General features: G+C 39.4%; 1 protein-coding gene across 2 annotated transcripts in view; it reads left to right on the top strand.

Annotated features, from left to right (window-relative positions):
- LOC131222936 (tryptophan--tRNA ligase, chloroplastic/mitochondrial) overlaps positions 1-11,309 on the top strand; it is a 34,282-nt gene extending 22,973 nt beyond the window's left edge. For both annotated transcript variants that reach the window (XM_058218194.1, XM_058218193.1), the window contains 5 exons: positions 67-123; positions 1,226-1,272; positions 5,453-5,534; positions 9,802-9,891; positions 10,723-11,309. In XM_058218194.1, coding sequence (XP_058074177.1) covers positions 67-123; positions 1,226-1,272; positions 5,453-5,534; positions 9,802-9,891; positions 10,723-10,857 — 411 coding nt within the window. In that variant the 3' untranslated portion in view covers positions 10,858-11,309. The remainder of the gene's footprint in view (positions 1-66; positions 124-1,225; positions 1,273-5,452; positions 5,535-9,801; positions 9,892-10,722) is intronic.
- Positions 11,310-15,706: the final 4,397 nt, after the last annotated feature.

Below are 15,706 nucleotides of genomic sequence, written 5' to 3'. Positions count from 1 at the left end.
ATCCAACAAATGCTGTTATTCAGCTTATATTGAGTATTGACTTCATTTCTTTTGCTTGCTTGCCAGATGTCCAAATCTGCACCTTCTGATCTGTCCCGAATCAATCTTCTTGATGCCAAAGATGTGGGTTTGCTATCTTTTCCTAATTTTGCATCCATCAATGTATTGAGTTATATGTTTATCTTAAACAGTACTTAGTGGACCCATTATTTTCTATGTGATATGTGAAATGATAGCAAATGCGACAGCAAACACAGAGCATGCTGATTGGTGGAAGGCTATATGCATCGCAATGTGCCAACCTGCTTTGCTACAGTCTCTGAAGTCTGAATATATTTAGGAAATTCATCTTCCGCTTATTTTATTTTCTTATTATTTAATTAAATTTTTTTTTTTTAATAAGTAAAGGATTTGTTTATTAGAAACAAGATAGCGCTAATGGTGGTGCATATATTTCTCAATGAATAAAAGTCCCCAGTGGCCCCTTTTCTTAGAGGGTTGTCCTTGTGAAGTGTGCTCAGTTTCCTGCTAAAGTTACTGGTTATTGTGAACAGCTTGGCAATATCATTCTTTAAATGACTAAGCTACATTGTTTATTTAGAGATCAGTAACATGAACACCCATCTAGTAGAAAAGGCAAATATGAGTAAAAATAAACAAAGTAAAGATAAGAGGTAGGAAGCAAGATCTTACAGGTGTCTTAGCATCAATGAAAATGAGGCCCACTTGGTGCCTTTTGCTGTGGTTTGCGAGAATGTTTACAATGCCTATTCTTAAATTAATGACTTGGACCATCACCACTGAATCAAATTTCTCTTCATACCTTTTGATAAAATGGGGTTGGGAAGTATTGACATTAACATTCACAACGTGGCTATTCAAAAAAATAAAAAAAATGAAGTGGTTTTTTTTTTTTGGTTTCTAGAATTAATGCTGATACATGTTGTACTCCTCTTTATGAAGGTTAATGTGTACTTGTCTATTTATTTTGGTGAATGTTAATTACATTTGCTGAATGCTGATGTGTATACAATACAACTTAGTTTATTGTAGAATTGAGATGTAAATGTTGAGTCATGTGAATCTGCGTCTCATGTTTAAAAATATCTCATGTTGAATAATAATCGTAACTCCAAGAACTTCTTTTTTAGCTTTGTTATTCTCCATTATCTCTTGTTTGGTTTTCTATCTTCTACATCCTTAATGTTGCATGTTGGTTCTGTAGGTAATTGCCAACAAGATAAAACGATGTAAAACGGATTCATTTCCTGGGTTTGTAACTCTACCCCCTTTCTCTGTATTTTTGTGCACGCATGGGTGTGGGTGCGTAGCGGCACCGGTAATGTGAGTATGGCAGTCAATGGGCTGGGCCCATGCCAAGTAAACTCAAAAATTGAATAGGCCATCACTACAGTTGATGCAGGGACATGTCAGGCCTGGCCCAACCAGTTCAAAATCCAGGCTGAAGACAACTCAAAGCATGGCCGAACCATTCAAAATCCAGGCTGAAGACAACCCCAGGCCTGGTCCATTTGACAACCCCATACTTGTGTGCAGAGTTGTTATTGATGTTTACTATATCAATTCTCTCTCTCTCTCTCTCTCTCTCTCTCTTTAATTCTTTGAATGGTATTATATGCATACATACTTTCCTGCTAGTTGTCTACTGGCTGTCAATTTTCATTGCTCAAATGTCTGGTCAATAGCTTGTTTTACTCAAAGGTCACTTTTTATTAATTTATATTGATCACATGGTTTTCAAAAAGTGTTATACATTGGCCATATCGTAATGGAAATGGCCAACCCTGTATGTGATATGAGGGCGAATCGGTCCATTATGAATAAATGGGCCATACTAGCACTTATTGGCCGATGCACCCCGTATTGGCACTATTGTGAGGCCAAATTGCCGTAAAGAGCAAATTTTGAAAAATTTTATCTTCAAAATTTTATTTTCAAAATTTCTCCAGTTTTTCCACTTCTTTCTTCATTTCAATCATGAAGGAGGCTTAAAAACTAATTTTAACCTAGATCTAGGCCTATTTTGAAGGTCAAAACACAAAATTTGAGTGGCATTTGAAGAACCGAAGTAGAGTGGACCATTTTGGAAAATATCTATAGAAGGGGTAAACCTTCACTTAAAAGAAAGGAAATTTTCCATCTTCTTGTATTTATATGTTAAGGGCCCTAGTCCATCGAATCATACTTGATTTGTGTTTGATTAAGGCCTACGTGGTTGAATTATAGCAAGTCAAGCTGACATTGTGCAGTAGACGACATTCTTACCATAGAATAGCCTGTTACAGCATCAAATACATGTCCAAAACCAAAAAAGAATATACACATTTGGGATCCTCACTTCTTCTTTTTTTTTTTTAATTTTTTTTTAATTTTTTTAATTTTTAATTTTTAATTTTTTTTTAGAATTTTACCAACAAGTTTTGAGATTTTTCCCAAGAAAGAAATATATTGGCCATTTTTAGAGCTGTACTGCATAGACTAGCAAGCTGGCTGATACGCTGGCTGATAGTGTCACATAATACCTTGATTTATGATGTTGCCTTATTTCCAGGGAGGTGTATGAAGCTAGAACTAGGATGTGTCAAAGGAAATAGATTTAGGGTGATTTTCTTAGTTTACAAGGAGCATGACTAGACTATATTTGCTAACCAATATGGTTTTACATGATTTCATCACAGAAGCTATCAGAATTGTTGTGTTCTTTTGTCTGAAGAGTCTCTAGTTGCTTGGTGCTCCAAATGGCTTATGATGCTATTTTATCTTGTGGCTAAACTACCATGTGCATTTCCACCATTAATATGATGGGATTTTAGTTGATGTGTCTGGTTTGGCAGGGGGCGATTTTAGTTGCTTGGAACATTGAGATATGGAGAAAGGTTGATTTTTGTTGTCAGATCTTACTCGGTGTCTGTTGTTTTCTGCCATATTTCTTACAGGCTGAAGTGGATTTATACTCCTTGTAGCTACAGGCTATGTGATCAACTGTGGAGTGAGCTTGATAGTGTTAAACAATTATGGGTGGCTGCATGGTGTGTTGGAAGGGATTTTAATACTTGTACGATTCTCCCATGAAAAATCTAAGGGTGGTCATGTGACTAGGAGTATGAGGAGTTTTTCTGATTGCATGGCCCGACACAATATTGTGGATTTACCACTAGGGGGAGTGAAATTCACTTGGTCAAGTGGGTGTGAAAATGCAACTCTTTCTTGTTTGGACAGATTTCTGGTGTTTGCTGATTGGATTGAAAAGTTCCCGTTGGTTACTAAGTGTGGTCTTCCTAGGACGGTGTTGGATCATCACCCCATTGTCTTACAGGTTGTTCCAAAAAATTGTGGTCCAAGGTGATGCAAGACTGATGCATGAACTAAGTAACATGTGAGATCAAATAGTCGAATTAAGATATTTAACAAAAAACACAAACATCGCTATAATAATTACAAATATCATGAAAATCAAAAGAAAATCATGCACCATCCTAACCTAAGCTACCAACATTGTAACACAAGATTATTAAATAAAAAGAAACTAGGATCTAATGGATGTAGGGACATCCAATTAGCATAGGGTATAGTGTATTTCAAAATAGGAAACTTGATACAACCTAGGGTGAAAATTAGGGTTTGGGTAATTTGGGAAAGTAGGAAAATTAAGAATTTTAGGTTTAGGGTTGGGGTTTTGGGGATGGAAGAAAGGGGTTTTGATATTGTAGGATTCACACGTGTGGTCGTACGGTCACATGTGTGGTGTGGGAGGATGGGTTTAGGTCGGTTAGGGTTTAGATTGTAGATGTGTATGGGAAAGTAAGGTTTGGGAGAAGATGAAGATCTGGTATAAAGAGATGAAGAACCTGAAGAAAATACCTGGATGGGGGAGAAAAGATAAGATAGTGTGGGGATATATGGGGACCTCACACTTTCGTTGATGAAAATTAGCCTCACACCAATCTTCCTTTCAAATCGCATAGATGTATCTTCAAATCACACGTGTGTGTGTGTGTGTGTGTATATATATCACAAAATTCAATCCCTTTTTTTTTTTATAGATTCAAAAAGTTTCAAAAATTACAATAATCCTTGTCTTGTGAGTCTTAACGAAAATAGCCCTAGTCTAAATAAAATAAACCAAAACACTCATAATGTGTCCAAATATAAAATAATAAAAAACTAAATCCTAAAAGGTGATAAAGTCTAAAACTGATGTGGACGATCAACGATCAATGACCCGATCATGTAATCCATACAATCCAATGGCTCGATTGTCGCGTCCCTCCGATCCAATGGTCTGATTCACTCCATAAAGCAGCCCATGTGCATCTTCCTAGTGTCGGGTTTTCCAGATGCTCGCACATGCACATGGGGTCTTCGGCATGATCACGGGTACTCACCTAGCCACAGGAAAATCGGTGCGGCCTGCCTCCTCTGATACGTATGTAAGGGTGTACATGACGTGATGTCCTCATCACAAGGCCTTTTAGATATGAAGCATCCTGGTTGGAAATAGATGGCTTCATGCATTTGGTTGTCGAATGGCGGTCATCTTTCTCGGTAGTTGGATATGCTGGATTTAGATTGAGCAGAAAGTTGAAATTATTGAAGGATAAAATTAATTTGTGGAAGAAAGAGGTGCTTGGAGCTCGAGAAGAGGTATTTGACAGAATGGTGGAAGAAATTCATAAGTTGGACCTCTTAGAAGAAAGGAGGAGCTTGTCAGTGGAGGATAAAGCAAAAAGGGATGCTCTTTATGTGTTATATGCTAACTGCTCCAAGGAAGAGGAAATTAAATGGCGCCAAAGATTGAGAGCGGTATGGCTTAAAGAAGGTGATTAGAACAAGAGATTTTTTCATAGTATTGCTAGCGCTCAAGCTCGTGCCAACAATGTTTCTAGTTTGATAGTGGATGGGTCGGCGACTTCGGATAAGAGTAAGATATGTGAAGCCATTGTGCAATTCTACAAGAAATTATGAAATTTTATTCAGTTGAAAACCTGATGTAATGGAGGAGTTGCATGCTAATGAATAACTGCAAATTTTCTTTATTGAATGCATGCCATCTTCCAGATGGCCTAAAGGTACATGCAACTTTAGAGTTGCATTTCATTGTGTACAATCAGGTGCATCCAATACTGAAACTTCAGTATTGGCGAAACTTAGCACCGGACAGTGACAAGTCTCTATTTCTGCTAAACTCCTGAAGGTTGACTGCAGATTAGATTATTTTTAATACTTACAGTGTGCTGCCTTTGTTACTCATTGAGGGTTTCACTAAAAGCTATATACATTTCTTTTCCTGTTCCTACTGACCTACTGAAGGCTAACTGTAATATAGGATTCCCTTTGTATGTAATTTTCATGGGCACCTATCATTTACTTCAGGGATCTGTTTTTATTTCCAAGCTTGATTTATTTTTTTTCTTGTATCTTTGTTGTCTAGGTTGGAATTTGACAATCCTGATAGACCTGAAAGTAACAACCTTCTTTCAATTTATCAGCTAGTTACAGGAAAGACGAAAGAGGTATTGGAATTTATGTTGTGGTCACCTGTTACAGTAAAATGGAACTCATGCTTTGTGCAATCTTACCTTCACTTTTCATATGCAAGTTATTTGTAGCTATTCTTTATTATTATTATTATTATTATTATTATTGTTATTGTTATTATTATTTTTTACTTCCTTTCTAAGGTTATTCATGTGTAATTATCTTATAAAAATTAGGGTGCGGTTGGATGCGCTATTGAATTGAATTACAATTCTTTGTCTGATAAAATGAACACGACCAGATAGTGATTCTGCATTGTTCATACTGACGGATTGTGAGCTACTTTTGGGTTGGACTTGAAGTGAATGCAACTGCTATTTGAGGACTGTCGTCAGTATGAATACTAGGAAATACTAAGAAACCTTATCAATTTTTGTTGTCATTATGAATACTAGGATAACTTGTCAAATTTGTCATTTCCTCTCGATTAAACTTACTGTCCGTGATTCAATTTACTTATGCATTAACCTTAAAATTATTCATGAACTAGGAACTATAAGATCTGTTTCTGTGACTTGCGAATCAACTTCCATATTCGATGTTTCCTTGTCTCATGATATGCTGATGTTGTGACCTTTCAATAGGACCTATAATTACTATGGGTCACCATGAATGTTCACATGTTGCAGTTCCACTGCCTGTACCTGTTGATGCAGGAATGACTACACTTGCTTCAACATCCCTCTTATTGTTCCATTATGCTGCATCGTGCTCTTCTATATGCATTAACATGCTTTCTCTAACATAATGTTCTATAACATCAAATAAGGAGGTTTATTTTCTTCATGTATCTTCAAATGCATGGTTTGGGTTCTTTTCCAAATAGTTCCCAAGAAAAAATAAAAATAAAAAATAAAAAACATGTTCTCCTGCTGACTGGAAAAAGGAAACCTGTAAAAAAAAGAGGGGTGTGGGGCCCCAGGCCAAAAGCTGGGCTGGGTGTCACACTTCTCCAGTCTCAAATGCAATGTCTTGGAGGGGATTTAAGTGGGGGTTTTGAGGCTAAACTTCAGTTGGTTTAGGTAATACAGATCGAAACGCGACAGTCTTTCAAGGACCAAAGGTAGTGATTCAACGCGATTCCTTCAACTGATGCTTTCGCTTGATCAATGGGCTCTCTGCCTGAATGGTTGGGATCTCATATGAGGTGGGGTGTCTACAGCTGTATATCCTGTTTCACCAATCAATTTTGAGTCCCTATGATGGGGACATCAATCTCACGTGCATGCCCCCACCTTACGCACGTACTCAAGGAGGAGGAAGGCCCCGCTATCGGTCTGAATCGACGACGACGACATCTATGGAGGACCTCTTAGTTAGGGGGCTGTGCTATGGAGCATTGGAGTGGACCCAATCATCATAGGGATTCCACCATTGGATCTCATGATCGTGGCCCACTACCCTAGATGATCTAGGATTTTGAGTTTTAGTTATTATCGTTATTAGAAATATCATGAATGGTTTTGATTGCGTTGATTAGTTGTTATTTTTGTTACTTCTTCTCTAAGTAATAGTGTGCGCACATGGCGAGGCTTTTGGGGTTTAGAGTTTTCTTATAAATAGGCAACCCCATGTAGGTTTTTTGTCGTTGAAGTTCATGAATAAAATTCTGCTTTTCTTCTTCTCTATTCCTTGGAGTTGAAGAAGCTAATTGGGTGCGAAACCCTCTCTTCCTTGAATGGCTAACTACCGTGGTACGAAGCCGCAACCATCCCAAATTGTCCCCGCCTCCTACACCCCACATCCATCATTTCCCACAGCCTTCTTATATTTAGGTTTCTCTTTTCTTTGCACCCAAATTCTCCTTTACAGCAGATTTTCAAATTCTGTCCCACCAGGGGGCCGAAACTTCGGTAGAGTACCACGCACACATCGGACCGCGGATTGACGTGAGGGTGGACCTCCCCTGGCTAACCAACCCCTAGCTGCCCGTTTCCAGTTTCGTGGCCCCCACACACGTGCGGACAGGAACTCACGCACGTGCGTCTAGGCTGGGTTGCTGTCCACACGTGTGGACTGTCTCAGGTTATTCTCTCTCCCCTATTTCACTCCTCTCTTGCCTTAAATCCCTAACCCTAACCCTAGATAATCCTAAATTCCAAGTTTTTCAACTTTTGTAAACTCTAGACTTTCTCCGAATTGAAACATGGTGAATCTCTTGAATTTGGGAACAATCCTTTGCAAGAGTGGATGAATCTTACACTCATTTGGGCATTACTTGGTTTATAATTTTATTTTCCAGCCCTAAACGTGTGTAGGCTTGGACCCCTGTGGATTCCACTTGTTGAATGTCTGATTGTATGTAGGATGTGGAATTTTGTGATTGTTTAAAATTGGTATGATCTAAAGCTTGAAATCCTTCATGTCATATTTAATTTCATGTCCTGCATCACCCTATCCTCGAACAGGCTTTCATATCCCTTCTGACCAACATCGATTCAACTCCCCTTAGGTCTTCGTCCTGTCGTCTTTTCAAGCCCTTTCACCCTAATCAACTGGTCTACATTGCACATGACCAAATCATCTCAATCCTCTCTCCATCATTTCCTCTTACTGAGACTAAGAGGATGCCTGGGATGACCTTAGTCTTAGTCCTATCCTTGTCAATCTTCCCTACATTCTTCCTGAGAGAGGAAGGGAGAACTTTTGCAAGCTTTTAATTTAATGATGTATAGGTTCTTAATGATGTTTACTTGGTTTGATGCCTTGATCATTTAGGGCCTGTTTGGATACCACCAAATAAGTTACTTTTTAACTCAAGTCATTAAGTTGTTTTTTGCACTTGTGTCTGGTTCCATGGCTCAGTGGTAGACAACCTCTATTTCAACACTGAGATCATGAGATTAAGTGCCCATGTGGTGTGTGTGTGTGTGTGTGTGTAAAAAAGTTGCTTTTTGCACTTAAGTTAGTTTGGTAAACATGATTACAAAAGTAACTTATGTGCTTAAAGCTACTTATCCCCATAATTTTTTTATTTTATTTTATTTTTATTTTTTTATTTTTAAATTAGCCTTTTAACTTTTCACTTTCTACTTCAAAGGAGGCCCCGCATGATGGACTGTCCACATTGAAGGTGGGGCCCACGCGATGGATGATCCACATCAAAGGTGGGCCCCACATGATGGATCACCCATATTAACGTGGGCCCACATAATGGATGACCCGCAACAAAGGTCGACCCCTAGTGATAAATAGCACACATCCGAAATGGGCGGGTATGATGGATGACCCACTTCAAAGGTGGGGCCCACACGATTGACGGTCCACATCGAAGGTGAGCTCACATGATGGGCAATGGACATTGAAGCTGGGCCCCACATGATGGATGGCCCACATCGAGGTGCCCCCACATGATGGACGGTCCACATTAAAGGTTGGCCTGTAATGATGAATGATCAACATCCAAGGCAGGCCCTACATGATGGGCAACTCACATTGAATGCATGGTTCACATGAAGGACAATCCACATCAGAGGTGGGCTACACATGATGTGCGATTAATAATAGTGGGCCCCACATGATGGATGATCCACATCAAGGTGGGCCCTAATGATGAGTGGCCCATATCCAAAGTGGGTCACACATGATGGATGGACCCACGTCGGAGGTGGGGTGCACATGATGGATGATCCACATCAAAGGTAGGTCCCACATGATGGATGGTGGATATTGAAGGTGGGCCCTACATGATGGATGGTGGATATTGAAGGTGGATCCTACGTAATGGACGGTGCACATTAAAGGTTGTCCCTAATGATGAATGGCCCACGTCCAAGATGGGCCCCACATGATGGACGACCCACATCAAAGGCGGGGCCCACACAATGAATGGTCCACAACAAAGGTTGGCCCCACATGATGGATGGTGGTTGATGGGGACCAAACGGACTTAAGGGATAAGTACTAATGATGTTGGAAACCAAACATACTTTTCTACTTATTGGCTGATAAGTATGTGGTTTACCAAACATGTCAAGTATGTTGTTTACCAAACATACTAACTACTAAATAAGTAGAAACCAAGATAAGCTACTTGTGGCATAAGTAGCTTATCTAAAGTAACTTACAATCCAAAGGCCCCCTTAGTATACACTCATTCATACACATGAACATACATAAAATACAAATCTATCCTTCAGCTAGCCTCAACATGATTGGCATGCATCATCATTATTCAGCTTATCAACTTCTACTTCTTCATCATCTTTTTATTATTTATTTATTTATTTATTTTTTCTACAGGAAGTCACACAAGAATGCAAAGATATGAACTGGGGCACATTTAAAATCAATCTCACGGACGCTTTGATTAACCATCTCCATCCCATCCAGGTTTCTATCGCTAATTATGATGCATTTGAAATGGATTCTTGGCATATTAGCTGGTTATTGCTGGTTCTCTCGGCAAATTCCTTGGCTGCCATATGAACATATTTTTAAATGATACAAAAATGCCTTCTATCAATAACGAGGTATTCCGTAATGGTAACAATGGTTGTTATACTCTCTCTCTTTAACTCTCCCCCTCGAAAAGCCTGTATATGGTTACAGGGCTGTCATGACCTTTACAGGGGGTTATGGGTCATTTTTTTCATTACGGCTGCTACCCCCACCTAATGTGTAACGGTTTCTACTGTTACCTTTATGTAATGGCCTATAAGGCCCTGTCACAGCTGTTATGGCACGCCATGATCAATAACCAGATTATGTGTAAAACTTCTAACACCCCTATGGCTAAGCATGCAAGATCACTTTCACCAGCTTCACCAAAATCATACATTTTTTTTGTCTTTTCGATATTTAGTTATCACAAGCAATTCTACTTGCAGACATTCATCTACTGCTGCCAAACCTGGATACCACATGCATTCCCATATGTGCCAATGTGGCAAATGTGCAAGATCTAGGTTGTTGATCGGATGAACCCACATGTTGAGCAAATAATGGACAGAAACAACCAGTGGTGCACATTCATCATGAGCACATCAGCTGATCTTCTCACAATGTGGGACGCATGTGATGAATGGCCCGTATCATGCATTCACACACCACACAGGTGCAAGTGGGGGGTCTGGGTTTCCTGACAGCAGTGATACACTCGTGCAAGTGGAGAGCATTCCTCAATTATCACTGGTTCCCATCACTACTTTTTTCCTTTTTCAGGTGCGCTACGAGGAAATCACATCTGATGCACCTTACTTGGATAAAGTACTGTTAGAGGGAGCTACAAAAGCTGCTGAAATAGCAGATGCTACTCTCAATAATGTCTACCAAGCGATGGGATTCTTGCGGAGATGAGCAGAATCGATGCCGTGAAAAGGTCAGTCGGAAAGCAACCTTAGAGTTAACTTTTGGATGATCCAATTAATGCCCCTTGAGTGATTTTATTCCCAAGATCACTTTCTTGATGAGGGTAAAAGGCTTATTCCATCAAGAAGATTCCGCAGCAGCGTAATTCCTTGATACGCAACAACCTCGTCTTCTTCTTTTCCTAGTATTGCTTTTCTGATGCTGCCATATTCTTTTCGTTTATTGAACTGCCAGCTTTAATACCAATAGCTGAATTAGGCTCGATTCTTTAATTCCTGCCCTTGTGAGGACAAGAACTGCTCTCCCTGCACATGCAAATGTGGTATCATGTGTGAGATCCAGGTCATTCATCTGGTGGGCCTGACTGCTTTAGTCCTTCAGCCTGAAAATTAGTTGTTTGTTTATCAGGTGGGATAGTAATATGAAGTATACTTTGTTTACTGCCAGGCGAATTATTCTAAGTTACTGCCCCCAGTTAGGAGCCCTTGGCCACTTGAGGGTTGAAATGACTGTTTTGCCCTGTCGTCAATTAGGAGCCCTTGGCTGCTTCAGGGGTGAAATGATTGTTTCACCACTGTAGTTTAAAATAATGCTATGTTAATTACAAGTTCTAATAAAGAGATGCTCCAATTAAGGTTGGCAATGGGCCGGGTAACCTACCTGGCCTGATGAGCGTGACCTGGCTTTGGGCTGGGCTTGGACCTACTAGCTTGGCCTATAGGCCATGCATACTCAATTAATTTTCGGGTTGGGCTTGGGCTCAAGTCATTTTAGCTTGGCCTGACTTCATATGTACGTGTGTTATATCTTATGAATATGCTATTCCAATCTTCAGTTGGCAAACCCATTCATCTTGAACGTAGACCGTTGGTTTCATTCCTCTAAAATGTATATTTCTTTGTACATTTGGCCTACTTGATCAACGGATAGATTAAGAACATTCAGGTGGGAAGTTAGGATTTTATCAATTTACCGGTCCAGCTGGCTTTTTGGGTTCAGGCCTGGACTTGCTTGGATGGGTCCACACTGGGCTCAGGCCTTGATTCTTTGGCCTGACTCAAACCCGGCCCATCACCACCCCTAGCTCCAATGCTCTCAGAGCACTGTAAGTTATATTGCTCCTAGTTGCATTGGTTCACTCGGACAGTCCAATCAATCTATAACATTTCATGGGCTATGTTGAAAAAATTCTCACTGATCTGGTTATCAAGTCAATCCCTGATGTGGCCTTATTTTCTATAGCCATCCTTTTTCTAAGCCATGGATGGAATGGTTACAATTGCCTAACAAAAGTGATTCTTTAGATTGTAAGTAATCAATGATGGGTCCTTAGAAATAGATGGATCAAAGCGTTTGAGTGGACCTATTTTTTGTGCAAACGATCTTGACCATCCATATTAAGGGTTATTGATCAAGCGCTGTTTGTCTGATTGGTGTGATGTTTGCATGGACCTAATGAACAGTCTGGAATAATGGATTGGATTGTCTAGGTGTCCGGATGCAACTAGGAACACTATAACTTAGTGCTGTGAGAGCACTGGAGCATTTCTCTCTAATTAATATGGGCAAATATGGTCTTGCTTTTCCTAACTGGAATTATGATATCAGTATGTGGCTTTTCTTTTCTGAGTCTTCTGAGAATGAGAAATAGGGCCGGTGGTTTAGCAATCCGTTCCAGACCGATGTTATATTGCGGTCCATGCTCTTAAAAAAAATTAATAAAAATAAAAATCCCAGTTGAGTAGGTCCTAGCCACAATCTTGGGACCTTTTTCAGCTGGATTCGTATCCATAATGCATTTTTCTTCTTAACCGTATATTTAGAGGCCATGTATCGAGATATTGGGATTGCCTTTTGAGGATTTTTTGAGCATGTTACATCTATCATGGGATGCAACTTATCATTAGTTTGGATTACTGAGCAATGTGCCTCACATGCCGGAACTGAAAACCTGTGTATACAGTGCAAAGCTCCGGATTCGTGAATCCTATAACTAGGGTACCCTCTAACACCATCAAAATCAAGCTGAAAAAAAACCTAATAGGTTGCTTGGATTTTTTTGTTTTTTTGCGGCTGCTTGGATGAAAGCAAACATGTGTAGGCACAGGCTATTTAGGTCTTGTTGTATGAGCATATGCTAACATTGACATTCACCACGCGTAGCATATGTCACATGTTGGGCGTTTGAAGATTGAAGGTAACACGTGCATTCATGGCACTTAAATGGTCTGCACGTGTGATACATATGCACATAACATTGTATTTTCTACGTGTACTGAATTAAGAATAAACAATTCTCATTGTTATTCCAATTTACAAAGACAAAAATTTGTGAATGGGTCTGGCCCAACCCGTGGAAAATTATTTCGGAGCCCGAGCAGGAGCTGGTCCACTGATTATCGTTCCATTGGTATGCCTTACACCCCAGTGTTTGAGTTCCTGACATGCATATGAAGTAATATCTGTTATATTTGCATACGTGTGTGGTTGTGCACTTGGCACTGAGTGAAATCTCGAGGTTGCACATTTGTGAGTTGCTTATGGTAGCCAGCACTGTTGATTCTTCCGCTGTAGGTGGGTGGGCCATAACACAAAAAATCAAGGGAATTGGATGTGGAGTCATCCGATCAGTGCCTGAAAACGGATAGCTCATCCAAAACAGAGCTGCAATCGCATTTAAAAATAAAAAATGCAACAAATGGATGGCTAGAGCTGGTCCAAATTCTGCAAAATTTGGCAACAAACGTATTTGCCATGTGAACGTAAGGATGGAACTGCTAGAAAGGCACCACATTCTCGCTAGTGGTGATTCTAGATTCTCTCTTTTGTTTCCCTGGGGTGCTTCTCTTTTTGGTTTGGTCTGCTCAGTGTCTAATAAGCAGTGGAGACGTGATGGTGCGTGTGAGACCCTGGCAGCAGTATATCCTACATTTTCATGCTGCTCCATACAGATCTTCACGACCCACATACCCTCTTTGTTATCTACAGAGAGATTCTATGATCCTCCCTGACTCATATGCACAGGATGCTCGATGTTTCTGTTTATGCCAATGAGCCATTTACAATCCTAACCCTCCATTGATGTCCATCTACATTCAACTGATAGAAGGTCAAAAGCTTGAATGGTTGGGATCATTCCGTAACATGGTCATCCACAATGTATCCCACAGTATCAATGAGTTCCGGATCATTAAACAGTGGCCCACTTGTAGAAATTACAGACCTGCATATCATCCGGACAGGATCATCTTAGATCCAAATTTAATGCACGATAAGGCTGAACTTCGGGTTGTTACAAGTTGGGCTCGGGGCTGAGCGATCCAAACCGTTGATCTGATATACCCAATCGGCATTGGGGTCTGCCCAATGAGCAGTTGTGATTGCTGAGGGTGGCCCCACCTAGGGTGGACGCCCCAGTAACTACGAGTCGGGGCACTCCTGCAGATTACCCACCTTGTGGTTGGGTAGTGCTCACTACTAAGCGATCTCATTCGCATGTTCCAAACAAGGCTGGCCAAGTCGCTGGTTGTCAATCGTCGCCAGCTGAATTCATCCCCTTTTCTGCTACACCAAGTTAAAAATAGGTGTTGATCTGGTGAGCCGTGTGAGAATATTGCCAAGATTTTCAGAATATTGTGATATATTCGCGAATTATTCATCGAAAGATATTATTGTGAATTTTCAAAATCTCACATATTATTGTGAAAGAAATGCGATAAATTCTCGCAGTTTTAGCATAAAAATTATTATGAGTAAAGGATAATTCATTTATATCTAAATAGTAAAATTTTGAAACATGTTTATTAATTTACAATAAATACTTTTTGATATTTTATTTTCAACGAGAATTTCGTGCTAATATCATGGGAAAATCATAAAAATCTGAAAACATCCCCCGAAATTTCCATGTCGAGAAGTTTTCCATATGAGATTTGTCACTATGCTGGTAATGCTATAAAATTGATATGACTCAGATAAGTTTTTCCGAGTATTTTCATGTCTTAGTTAAGTTTGCCCAGTCAAAAGAATTGTTATTAGTTAAAAATTTTAAATTGCGATAAATTTAAAACATGTGAGATTTTGAAAATATCTAAATAGTAAGAAATTTTAAATATGCTTATTAATTTATAATTAATATTTTTAATATCTTATTTCAGTGAGATTTTCCTAATAATATTGTGAGGAAAATCTGAAAACTTCCCCTGTACTTTCCATGCCGGGTGCCAAGAATGAGATTTGTCACCATGCTGGCGAGGCTTCAAAATCGAGATTACTCGGACGAGTTTTTACGGGGTATTTTCATGGCTATTGCTGTCAAGTCTTGTTTGGGTGTGTTAATTTGCTTTTGGTAGAGGTTCTTGTTAAAATCAATTGTTCTTTAACTATTTTTTCATTGACATAGAGGTTGTATTACGTCTAAGGTATTAATATTACATTATAACTACTAAAGTATGGTATAGTTAGTTTTTGAAAGATTTCTATTAGTATAGTATAATTAGTTTTTCTAAGAGTTCTATTAGGTGGGCTTACATGATCAATGGGGCTTAGATTGACGATACATATTGAATGTTGGATATTTGGAATGAGCATTACCGGTGAAGCCCATGTTAGTTGTGATTGGATATTTGGAATGAGCATTACTGGTGAAGCCCCGTGTGTACGTATACATAATATTTCAGAGAGAGAAATTCTTAGGGAAGACTCTTGGAAGAGTAATTACGATGGGTTGAACTACTCCCACCCTCATTTTTATAAATAAATTTTTGGTCTCGTCATTTACATGCATACATACAACCTTTTCTCCTATCTCAATTTTCTAGAAGATCATAATGTGTGA

The sequence above is a fragment of the Magnolia sinica genome, chromosome 13 (genome assembly GCF_029962835.1).
Source record: "Magnolia sinica isolate HGM2019 chromosome 13, MsV1, whole genome shotgun sequence".
Taxonomy (NCBI): domain Eukaryota; kingdom Viridiplantae; phylum Streptophyta; class Magnoliopsida; order Magnoliales; family Magnoliaceae; genus Magnolia; species Magnolia sinica.
The sequence above is the reverse complement of the archived record's forward strand: the minus strand, read 5'-3'. Positions and strand labels throughout refer to the sequence as shown.